This window comes from Macrotis lagotis, chromosome 4 (assembly GCF_037893015.1).
Source record: "Macrotis lagotis isolate mMagLag1 chromosome 4, bilby.v1.9.chrom.fasta, whole genome shotgun sequence".
Classification (NCBI taxonomy): domain Eukaryota; kingdom Metazoa; phylum Chordata; class Mammalia; order Peramelemorphia; family Peramelidae; genus Macrotis; species Macrotis lagotis.
This window is the reverse complement of record NC_133661.1, coordinates 163,686,957-163,700,028: the sequence shown is the minus strand read 5'-3', so window position 1 is coordinate 163,700,028 and position 13,072 is coordinate 163,686,957. Positions and strand designations below refer to the sequence as shown.

The 13,072-nt window shown below is 36.1% G+C and overlaps 1 protein-coding gene across 8 annotated transcripts in view; it reads left to right on the top strand.

Moving 5' to 3' along the window:
* The window catches only part of MINDY2 (MINDY lysine 48 deubiquitinase 2), a 133,572-nt gene that overhangs the window by 76,656 nt on the left and 43,844 nt on the right, over positions 1 to 13,072 (top strand). For 5 of the 8 annotated variants that reach the window (XM_074234567.1, XM_074234566.1, XM_074234565.1 and 2 more), the window contains one exon: positions 8,061 to 8,163. In XM_074234567.1, the coding sequence (XP_074090668.1) occupies positions 8,061 to 8,163 (103 nt within the window). Of the gene's footprint in view, positions 1 to 8,060; positions 8,168 to 13,072 lie in introns of those variants that run through there. The other 3 variants (XM_074234569.1, XM_074234571.1, XM_074234573.1) reach the window with 2 other exon arrangements.

Below are 13,072 nucleotides of genomic sequence, written 5' to 3'. Positions count from 1 at the left end.
AAAGGGAAGTCATTCATTTAGATTAATTACAAATTGTTTTCCAGAATGGTTGGACCAAACCGTAACTCCATAAGCAATATATTATTATTATTATTATTATTATTATTATTATTATTATTATTATTGACTTTCTGCAATCCTTCCAATATTGATTCTTTTCCATTTTTTGTCTCATTGTCAGTTTGCTCTCCATGAGATAAAGCCTAACATGAATTTCTCTTATGAATGACTTGGAGCAATCTTTCATATGAGTATTAATGGCTTATAATTCTTTTAAGAATTGTTTCTTTCCTTTTGCTCTTTAGGCTCTTTGAGGTATTTCAGGCTAGTGTTCATTAAAATTATATGAGCTGATACAAATAAGACTGGGGCTTGTAATAGTTTGGGCTTTTGTTCCTTAATCTTCAACCGTGTGTGTGTGTGTGTGTGTGTGTGTGTGTGTGTGTAGCCAGGTATACATTTATCTTATACATATATTACTACCTTCCCCTATTGTCAGATTTGCATTGAAATGGCTAAGTATTAAGTTATATGATGACTTAACCTTAAAGAGTTTATTAGGATCTTTATAGAATTTCTCCATTTCCTCATCTTCTGTTTCAGATGGTAACATATCAAATGCAGTTGTCTTCACAATGATCTTTTTGTTTATTTACTTCTTGAGCACTGAGGGTCAGGATAATAATGTTCCTTAAAATTATGTTGCTGGTTACCTTTGTGTAAATATTGAATTAAATCATTTTACATATCTCTTCTAAAAAAAACCTGTTAGCTTTCATTCTATATAGCTATATCTTTGAATTGATATAATTTTCCTACAAATTTGTTGACTCTAATTGTCTGGGGTGGGGATTCTTACAGTTAGAGATCTATCTTCAGGTCTTTCTGTTTATTCACTCTCATATCTGGATTATACTCCTTCCTCACTACTACTGCTTAAAATCTCATTTCCATCAAAACTCATCTTAAGCCACCTTCTACTCAGAGATTTTCCTTATTACCCACAGTTATCAGTTACATAACTACCCATCCAAGTTACCGTGTGTGTGTGTGTGTGTGTGTGTGTGTGTGTGTACATATACCTTAACACTCCCCACTAATAGAACATATGTTTCTTGACTTCAAGGGTTGTTTCATATTTACTTTTGTATCTTATAGTGTCTAGCACATAGCAGATATTCAGTAAATATATGTTGATTGATATAGTATCAATAGTTAGATTAATCTTTATCTAATCTATGATTCTTAGTATTCTCTGAGGCCTTTTTTATGTCAGTCTATCACTACTTCTAGTCCTTTGGTATCAAAAAGGACACACCAACCAACTAAAAGATTGAAGATATGAACTGCACAATTATGTTTAAAATAGTGAGGGCTATGCTGTGCAAGGCTATGACTATACCAGGACCTGATTGATAGGAAACAGAGCTATGGATGGTCTGGTTGCTGTAGGCTTCTCTTGGTCTTAACTGGTCCCGATTCCTCTTATATCTATTAATCATGAGAGCACCATCAACAGTACCAGGCAGCACTGGCCTGTGCTGTGTGGAGACAGACTATGACACTCAGACACATCCTGGGACTTGTCAGTCTTTCCTCTCAAACCTTCCATCTTTGAGTTGGAAGAACTCATCAGTGTGATACATTGGTCATAACTGTAAGACTAGGACAGCATCAGCTTGTCTTCAGAAGATTGGACTGTTCTGCTGTAGGTACACTCACTGGAGCTCCATCTGTTGAACCTGGGCCGGTCGATCCTGAGAGATAGGTGATCACATTCCAAAGGGATGGGCCATGGCCTCCACTGCCTTCATGTGATCTGAAGTGGCAGAATCATTCCATGAGGCATCCAGTGCAATGACACAATCATCCAGAGAAGTTATGGGAGCCCTGAAAGAGCTCACTTTCCTTCCTGAAGAGCAGGGCCCCCAGAATGGTGTGTCCTGAGAGAGGACCCCCACCTTGGACAGCATGTTGCTTTTGGTGGCATCCAGTGAGAGGTCAGTCTGCCACCTTCTCTATAGAAAGACAAGGGAGTCCACAGATCTGTTGGATTGTTGGTGTTTTTCTTGGTTTCGTGGATTTCCAGGATCAAAGAGTTCATCTTTTAAAAAATTATTAAACAACTACTATGTACCAGATACTGCACCAAGTGCTGGGAACACAAAAATGAATAAATAAAGATCATCCTTCCCTTCAAAGAGTCTACAGTCTAGTAGGGGAAGGTAACAGAAGGAAGTTGAAAAGATGGCAGGGTGGGCAAGAATAGAAGATAACTTGACCCAGGGACATAGTAGAGAAGTCTGGAAGAGTGCTGTGGAAACTAAGAGGTGGCTGGCCTGGGCACCCTCCTAAAAGAGCCTCTTCATATACACTCCACTCAGAAGACAACACAAAAGGTTCTGATGAGATAAGAGCTCCAGGGAAACCCATTGGAAAGGAATGCTTAAGTATGTTGATGCTTAAACAGCAAACAATCTTATTTACTTTAGTTCAAGCCTGTGTAGACTCTATAGAGCTCATACTTTACTAGTATAATCTTCAAGAACATACAGTCTTCTCCATGCCATGATTAATTATCAAACTATAACTATCATGGAATATATTGTTTGCGTGAATACTGTTTTATAGGAACTGCCTCTTATTGCCCAGTGCTTATTTGAAAGAAAAAAATTGAAGCAGCTGTTTTTTTGTTTAAGGATTTTTATGTATTTTCTAAAGGGTGACTTTCAGCACCGTAAAATTTGTTATAATAAAAAATAAATGTAAATGTTAAATAAGCATTTGAAAAATTCTAAATCACTAGTAATAAAGGGAAATAAAAAATGAAAACAACTTAGATGTTTCAAAGTTGTGTTTTTAATATTAAAAGAAAAAGAGAAATTAAAGTTTTGGGAATTGATCTACTTTGTGGAAAGGGAGGCATTATTAATATACTGGTGTATTTTTCAGCAACTGTAGTTCAGGAAAAGTTTGCAATTATTGACAGTAAAAGTTATTAAATTATTCACAGACTTTGGCCCAGTAATCCTACTTCTAAAATAGTGTATATTCCCATGAAGGTTAATGATAGAACAGGATGGGGGAAGTTCCTATATAACAATATTTTTAGCTGCATTTTTTGTCTTACCAAAAACAAAAAGCTTGAAACAAAGTACCCATTGACTAAACAAACTGGAACATATAAATGTAAGAAAATACTTTTGTACTGTAAGAAACCTAAATAGAGAGAATTTAGAAAAACATGGCACAGTCTATATGAAATGATGCTAAGTGAAATAAGCAGATCAGGAGAATAATATGCATAATAACTACAGCCACATGAATGAAAAGAACACTAGTATTAACCATGTATAACTGGTCCATGAAACATGTTTTCCCTTCTCTTAGAAGAACTATATGTTCTTTGTCATTCATATTTTCTTAATAGTTTTTGTTGTTAAATTGCTGGGGCACTGGGGAGGAAAAAAGAAGAGATTTGAAAATCACTAATATATTTAAGAAGGAATCAGCTTAAAATTAAAGCTTCTCCGAAGAACCACCTCACACCTCTCATACTGGCCAATATGACCAGAAAGGATAATGATAATTGTTAGAAGGGTTGTGGGAAATCTGGGACACTATTACACTGTTGGTGGAGCTGTAAACTCATCCAACCTTTCTGGAGAGAAATTTGAAACTATGCCCAAATGGCAACAAAAATGAGCATACCCTTTGATACACTATACCCTGAAGAGATGATGAAAACGGGTAAAAACATCACTTGTACAAAAATATTCATAGCAGCCCTGTTTGTGGTGGCAAAGAATTGGAAATCAAGTAAATGTTCTTCAATTGGGGAATGGCTTAGCAAACTGTGGTATATGTATGTCATGGAACACTATTGTTCTATTAGAAACCAGGAGGGATGGGAATTCAGGGAAGCCTGGAGAGATTTGCATGAACTGATGCTGAGTGAGATGAGTAGAACCAGAAAAACACTGTACACCCTAATGGCAACATGGGGGTGATGTTCAACCTTGATGGACCTGCTTGTCCCATCAGTGCAACAAACAGGGACAATTTTGGGTTGTCTGCAATGGAGAATACCATCTGTATCCAGATAAAGAGCCATGGAGTTTGAACAAAGTTCAAGGACTAGTCCCTTTAATTTAGAAAAAAAACGGATATCTTATTGTCTGATCTTATTATCTCTTAGACTTTTTGTCTCTTAACGATATGATTTCTCTGTCATCACACTCAGTTTGGATCAATGTACAACATGAAAACAAAGTGAAGACTGACAGATTGCTTTCTTTGGGACGGGGAGTAAGATGGGGGAAATTGTAAAACTCAAATGAAATCTTTAATAAAAAGAAAAGAAGGAATCAGCTTTAAAAATTTAAAACATCATGCTTACTTACTTCAATTTGACAATAAATAACTTTGTACTTAGCTATTGGTGATAGAATATCCAAACAGTTCTTCCCTTCAAGTTTACTTTTTGCTCTAGCAATTCAAGGTTGTTTAAATAAATTTAAAATAATTTTTTATTTTTTAATTTTTGTTGGTTTATTTATTTTTATATTATTATAATACTCTTGTTGTGAGAGTAAACATAAATCCCCCTCCCCCCCAAAAAAAGATAGAGAAATCTCAAGAATAATAAGAGAGGAAGAAAAGTGTATTTCACTTTGTGTTCAGATTCCAATGGCTCTGTCTCTGGCGTGAGTTGCTTTCTTTATCATAAGTCCCCCAGAGAAGTTGCTTCACTATTTTTCCCACAGTTGCTATTACTAGTTGTATTTCCCTGTACTCTATTCCTCCCCACTCTCTTTTATTCTGTTCTCTTTCTCCTTTTACCCTGTCCCTGTTCAGAAGGGTATTGTATCTGAATACCCTCTATTACAATCTTCCCTCTCTTCTATCACTTCCCCCCCCTTCCCTCCCCTCATTCCCCCTTATCCCATTCCTTTCCTCTCATTTTTCTCTAGGGTAAGATAGATTTCTATACCCTATGAAGCGTGTATGTTATTTCCTCTCTGAGCCATTTCTGATGATAAAGCAAGTTTACTCATTCCCCCTCACCTTCCCCCCATTCCACTCCATTGAAAAAGCTTTATCTTGACTCATATGTAAAATATCTTAACTTCTTCCTCTCCTTTCCCTTCCTCCCAGTGCTTTCCTTTATCACCCATTTGCTCCATCTTATGACTATATTATTCCATGATATTCAACTCCTTCCAGTACCTTGTCTATATATGCTCCTTCCAACTGCTCATATGCATGAGAATATTCATATGAATTATCAGTATCTTCTTCCCATGCAGGAATGTAAACAGTTCAACATCATTAAGTTCCTCATAATTAATCCTCCTCAATCACCCCCTTTATGGTTCACCTCAGTCCTGTACTTGGAGATCAAACTTTCTGTTCAGTTCTGGTTGTTTCAATAGGAAAGTTTGAAAAGTCTCCTGTTTCACTGAAAGTCCATCTTTTCCCTGAAAGAGGATGTTCAGTTTTGCTGGGTGGTTAATTCTCAGTTGTAAACCAAGATCTTTTGCCTTCCAGGATATTGTATTCCAAGCCTACGTACCAGCCCTTAATGTAGATGCTGCTAAATCCTGTGTAATCCTGACTTTAGAGCCCTGGTAGTTGAATTGTTTGTTTCTGGCAGCTTTTAGTATTTTCTCTTTGACTTGGGCATTTTGGGATTTGGCTATATTCCTGGGAATTTTTCTTTTGGGATCTCATTCAGGAGGTGATCAGTGAACTATTTTACCCTCTGCGTCTAGGATCTTGGGGCAATTTTGCTCTATTATTTTTTGAAAAATAAAGGCTCTTTTCCTGGTCATGACTTTCAGGTAATCCAATAATTGTTAAATTATCTCTTCCGGATCTGTTTTTGAGGTCAGTTGTTTTTCCAATGAGATATTTCTCAATTTTATTCTAATTTTTGATTCTTTTGGTAGAATTTTATTTCTTCCTCATTTTTCATGAAGTCATTGACTTCCTTTAGTTCCATTCTCCATTTAAAGGAGCTATTTTTTTCAGAGAGCTCTTTTTAATCTCCTTTTCCACCTGGCCAATTCTGATTTTTAAGGCATTCTTCTCATTTGCCTTTTGTGTTGCTTTTTCCATTTGGTCTAAACTGGTTTTTAACATTTTATTTTCTTCATTTTTTTTTTTTTGATATTTCTTTCCCTGAACTGGTGACTTGGTTTTCATGATTTGTCTGCATTGCTCTCATTTCTCCTCCCAATTTTTCTTCTACCTCACTTATTTGCTTTTCAAAGTCTTTTTTTGAGCTCATGCATAGCCTGAGTCCATTTTCTGTTTCTCTTGAAGGTTGTGAATACATAAGCTTTGACTTTCTCATCTTCTGAGTATGTATTTTGATCCTCCGTGGGACCAAAGTAATTTTCTATGGTCAGATTCTTCTTTTTCTGTTGTTTGCTCATTTCCTTAGCCTGTGACTGATTTGATGCACTTCCAAACTGGGGAGGGGGGGGATACCCCACAGGGACCTTAAATCTTCCAAGGTCTTATGAGAGGCTCTGACTCTTCTCTTGCCTGTGCTCTCGTATGTGGTTGACCATAGACCTTCCCCTTTGCCCTGGAGCTGTGAGGAGGGTCCCTGCTCCTCTATGGTAGTATGGGAGCCCAGACTGTGACCTGGATCTGAGTGTGGGCAAACAGCAGAGTCCTGCCCCAGGGAGAGCAAAGAGATCTCTACAGTCTCCCCCAGCCCCCTTACTGTCTGTGGGCTGGGAGCTCTGGAAGTGCTGGATGGCTTCCCCAATTCCTACTGCAGGTTCTCACTGCAGGGCTGCTCTGGGGCTGGCACTCTGCTCTGCGCTCACTCTGGTGCTGCAGAGTACTCTCACACCTCTTCAGGCTGTCCTCAGTGATCCCTGGATCACAAAGTCTGGAAACCACCCCCACTGTCATGGACCCAGGTGCCCGCAGGGACCTAGGGGCTGCAGGGGCTGTTCATGGAAGGCTGGAACTGGTTTGCTCCAGCCCACAGTGCTGCATTGCAGCTCTTTCCAGCACCCCGTCGTGGTGAAACAGACCTTTCCTGTGGATCTTCTGAGTTGTCTTGGAATGTAAAATTGTACCACTCAGTCTTTCTGAGGGTTCCGTCCCTCTAAATTTTGGCTAGAGTCATAATTTGAGGACTTTTGGAGTTTTGGGGGGAATGAGTTTCTGGGAATTCCTGCCTTCACGCTGCCATCTTGACTCTACCCCCTGATCCTTTTCCTAAATTTAAAATAATTTGATGAATGAAGACCACTGTCATGCATGAGATTCAGAAAGGACTGGAAAAGAAATCATTATCACAATTGAACCTTGAAAAAAAAACCCCATAAGATTTCAAAAAAGCAAGAAGTAAGGAGGGAGGCTGTCCACAGCATTTAGGGACAATTTGTACAAAGGCATAGAAACAAGACAGGGGTTGTCCAGTTAGGACATCTCCTAGTAGTCTGGTTTGACTCAGACATAGAGTATAATGAGGAAAGTAACTATTTCAAGTTTTTAAAGTACTAAATTGAATGTAAAATGAATCTTTTAATGAGTTTTTTTATTTTTAGTTAGAAAAATTAGGGTTGTCCCAAAAATTATTACCTTTAGACAAGCCTTTTCTTCAATGTAAAATTCTCATTGTTGTGGTAAATTAACTAAAATTTCTAAAATTAAATAAAATTGAAAATTTATGCTAGCTTCTAAATATTCTAAATTCTAAAACATTGCTTTTTTATTTGTTCAATTAAATACACATTTAGGCCTTGATTAGCAAAGTGACTTGTAGATATATCATTTTTTCCCCTGTTTTTGAAGATTTTGTATAATCCAGACATTTTATGTAGATATAGGTGAAGAATACATTTATAGTAAGTTAGAAAGGAAATGGCAAAAAGGACTTGATATTCATGTTAGTGGTTTTCTTCTCACTAGTAAAACTTTATTATTGTTGATACAAAATTAACTTGAGTTTTTATATAGTATGACAATATTAGAGAGAATTGTTTTCCCTCTCATCTTCTACAAGAAAAATGAGTTAGTTATTTCTTTTACAGATTACTGATATTGTGAAAGCAGTTGGTAATTGCAGCTACAACCAGTTGGTGGAGAAGATAATTTCCTGTAAGCAATCAGACAACAGTGAGCTGGTTAGTGAAGGTGGGTGAGTGCTATTACTCTTATTTTTATAGTATAATTTGCCATCTAATTCTTTCACGTGTAATTTATTTTAGAAAATATTTAGTAAGACTTTTTATGGATATATTTATTGAAATTTAGGGGGTAAATTTTACTAATTGAACTTCATATAATACTTTAAAGTTTATAGACCATGTAACTTTTTAAGTAACTAACATCAATATATTCAGGTACTCCAGGTTATTCAAATTGTCTTTTAATTATTTTTCTTATTTTGGGCTGTTTCTGTATTTGATAATTGCCAACAGAATATCAGTACAATTTGTATCAATCTATAAAACAAATAGTTATTAATCAGTTGATGTTAATTACCTGACATATGTTAGGTACTGTGGTAGATGTTGAAGATACAAGCGTAGTGAATGAAGCAATCACTACTTGGGGTTTAAAATTTTAATCAAGGAGACAGTATAGATATAAAAATGCAGAGAATAAACATAAAATAGTTAAAAGTGAAATAATTTGATAGGGACACAAGTTAGCCATTGAAGGAATCACAAAAGATTTCCCATAGAAGATATTGTCTGAACTACTTCTGGAAAGAAGACTGATTTTTTGAGGTTGAAATGAAGAGGGGATATATCCTGTTCCAAAGGTTCTGAGACAGAGATGTCCTGTGTGAGGAATAAAGGAACCAGTTTGATTGGATTGCATAATTTAGGAGGAGACCATTGAACTCAGGTTTTCAAATACTTTAAAAGCTAAACAAATATAATTTGGGGAAGGTGGTGGCATGTTACAAACTAGAAGAGCCAGGTTCTCTATAAATACCCCAGTAAAGTTTTTTAAGTGCATCAGAAGAAACAATTAAAAGGTGAGGGAGGGGCAGCTAGGTGGCACAGTGGATAGAGCAACAGCCCTGGAGTCAGGAGGACCTGAGTTCAAATCTAGATCAGACATTTAATAATTGCCTAGTTGTGCGACCTTGGGCAAGTTACTTAATTCCATTGCCTTAAATAAAAATTAAAAATAAGGTAAAAACCCAGTCTCAAATATTAAAAAAAACAAAGGTGAGGGATATGATAAAACCAAAGAATTGATTTAGTTCAGGACTCCACCAGATATACTATCAGAACCCTTGAGTCTCTAAGCAGAGACTAAGCATGATAGGCAAAGCAAGTGGACTACTCAGATCCAAAGTGGAAGGAAAAGACAGACCAGTGCTCAGGCAGCAATTCCCCCCCAGCTACAATTGGCAAAAGAGCCAGAGCAATAGCCCAGATTCCAGAGGAGCACAGTGAAAGAAGCTAAGTACCTAAATCTATACAGCACAAGCTTAGGAACCACAACAGGAAAAAGGGCCAGAGACAACACCTGGAAAATAAAACTCTTGAGGTCTACAATCAAGACAACCACCATCTGGTTGGACCCCATCAGACTTATAGCAAGGGACAAAGTCACCTCTGGGTTCAGAACTGTCCAAGAAGAAAGATAAGAAGACAAGAAGACCACGCTTAAGTTGAACTACATAGAAACCAGCATGAACCCAGGAGTTCCTACAGTAGATGGGATCTAATTTTACCTGCCATGAGAATGGAAAGTAGCAAAGCCCCAGTGCACAGAGTGAGACTGTAGTGAATAGTAAAAGGAAAAAATTCCAGACATATGAAGAAATATTTGGACTGGGAGAAACCCAAAAGACAAGCCCAGAAGAAAAGAGCACAACTAATCCAAAGAAAATAAGAATTAAAATAAAATGAAAGAAAGGAAACTAGATACAATATATTAATTTTTTTACTATTTAGTTATCTTTTTATTTTTACCTCGGCTTTGGTAGCACAAAAGTCTTAAGGTACAAGCCATACAGTTAAAAACATATTTGATACACAAATTGATGAAGATGATGAAAAATTATTGTTAAAGTTTTGTACAGAATAATAATAGTGGTATCATTATGAAAACTTATATTGGGAATTCCTTCCACTCCAAAGGAAAAGAGAGGAAAAAATGTAAGCACCTGTAAACACTTAAAAATTATCATTGAATATTAGAAATCAACAAAAAAAATGATTGGTATATGGAGTGCATTTTGGCATAACTGTAAGATAACCAAATCAAAAATAGTCAAACTTTAGGAAACTTTAAAAATATGCTTTTCATTTAAATATAATTTTTATATTAGTGCATTTTCTTTCTCCACTATTATGCTAAATATTGCTTTGGCCCAAATAAAATTATTAAAGCTTTTTAAGTATCTTATATTTTGATTTCTCTCCATATTGGAATATAATTTTTAAGACATTAATAATTAATGATGCTTTTTAACTCTACAAAGCTAAGACTTTTAAATCTTGACCTAATGAAAACATTTACACACATATACAATTTTTTTCAGATAGTTTATTTTCACATTTATATCCTCTATAATTATATAGTCATCATATACCCACATGTAGACTTAGCCAGAAGATATTAGAAAATTCACAAATTTTGAACTGCACCTAAAATTTCATTGAAATAGAGAACTTCCAATGAGGAAATTCCCTCTACTAATGCAGATCTGCACCTTTTCTGAAATCTATGGTCTTAAGAGAATTGATGGGAGCCCTAAAAGATTAAGATCATATAGCCTGTTTCTGTAAGAAGTGAGACTTGAACACAAGTCTTCCTGAGTCCAAGGCTAGCTCTATTGCACCATGCTACCTTGAAATATGAAGAAGGAAAAAAAATGTAAGGCAAAATTAAATCTACTAGTCATCTTAAAAATTTGGTAAAGTCTTAACTTTATTGCTATATTTAGAAAAGAAAAAGATCACATTTACATTAATACTTAAAAACCTATTGACATAAGAAATATTCTTTTGGGAATCTTTTTGGTAGATATGTTTCTAGCTTATTCTATCATCGCTTCTCCCAGACTGTGCTCTTGCCTTCTGTGAACACACTTGGGAAGACTTTTTAAATAGTATTATATGAATATTCAGCAATACCCAACAGCCATCAAATACACCATGAAAAAAGGCCTAGAAGTTACATTCCCTTGTCCTATACTTGAAATGCTTGTTTGGGCCTTGGGCTGTCAAAACAATAACTTCTGATGGACCTGCAGTCATTTTTTAAATCATTAAAATGTGATTGTTGCCTTAATTTTAAGTGCCTCCTAAAAGGAAGCCATTGGTTGTCTAGGGATGAAATGTGATTTTGATGAAGTGGGGGGAGGAGCTGCTGCAGTCATTGCCTATTACTCCAGTAACAGTGAAATTGCTTGTGCTTACTGTTTATTCTCCCCCCAGACAAAAAAAAAATGAGAAGAAACCAGATGGGGTTAACAAAGAGGAGGGAGAGGGAAAAAAGAGCTCCATCTCTAACTATTCATTAATACTCTCACTACCCATATATTTTACTGAAATGATAAAACTCTGTGTTTTGTGTGTGTTTGCGTGCACGTGCGCGCACACGCGTGCAAAGGAAAAGATTATTATAAATACTATTAAATCTTGCCTTTCTCAAAAATGAAATATACTTAATAAGACATAAGAGACAAAACCAGTTATAGATCTAATGCATGAAACTTGGCTTCTTGCATAACAATAGTGTTCCATTTTATAGTCTTTAACACTCATAAGTAGAAGTGGCTCCAAAGATAAGAAAATATTTTCTTGGACAATTGACTTTGTATATCTCCTAAGTTTGTATATATCCTAAGTTTTCAATCTCTTTAAAACTTCAAATAAAACTCCACCTCCTCTCCTGTGTCACTTCATTCCCTTTTTACAGAAGTAACAGGTACTTTGCATTGACACCTTATTTGCCACTCACAGACATCATACTTCTCTGTTCCTTGGCATTAGTCTTGTTTTGTTCCACTTTTGTAACTCTTAGCCTGCCAAAAGAAAGAACAGTCACTTCTCTTGGTGCTGATTTCTTCCTTCTTTAGATTTGTTATTTGATTTTATGAAGTACTATCATTTATGGTTTAAACATTGTATACATCTCTTCCTACTACCCCTTATTCAACATAGAGATGGTAGCCACACACACACATATACTTTCCTGGAGTTCCTCCTGATGACGTAAGACCAGGATGACTACCTGAAATACTACAATTTAGAAAACTTTCAGAATCACAGATGCTACTGTCTGCCATCATGGCTTTTAAAACATCAGCATTTGCTTCATTTTTCATGATAAAATTTATTCAACAGTATCACCATTCTTTTGTTGTTGTTATTGTTTATAAAGATTTTATTTATTTTGAGTTTTACAATTTTTCCCTCTTACTTCCCTCCCCCCACCCCACCCCCACCCCAGAAGGAAATTTGTCAGTCTTTTACATTGTTTCCATGGTAGTATCACTATTCTTGAAAAAACTGTCAATTCAGTCTTTTCAGCCTTTTCCTCAATATCTTGTTTAATTTCTGATGTACACTGTTAGCCCTTCTTAAACAATTGGAAGGTAAAGACTCCAAAAAAGTCCCAAGGTGAAGAAAACTGGAACTAGTACAATGGCAACATATTCTGACTGACAATTCCCACCACTATTCATAGGAGATAGAGTCATTCTTCTGCTGGATGAAGTGGGCAGATTCTGCCTCTAAGGCACGAAGAGAGCTGCTAAACATCAAGTTGTTCCCCATGTCAAGACTGTGGCAAATCCCAAAGGAGCCATCAAAGTTTCTCTTTAACACTCCTGTCCCAGGCAGCCAGGTTCCCAATATCCACAGCTCCCAAACTGTCAGTAGCACTGATACATTGTAATATTTTTTACATTGTAATTTTAAAAGAAAAAGAAAGCTAGGGAAGGAAAGCACGACAAATAAAAGTAATGGCTCAGAATGGAAGAAAATAAGAACCTCAACATAAAATTGAACATAACAGAAAGCAATGATAGCACAAGACAAAAAAATCTAAGAATTATTGAGCATTAGAA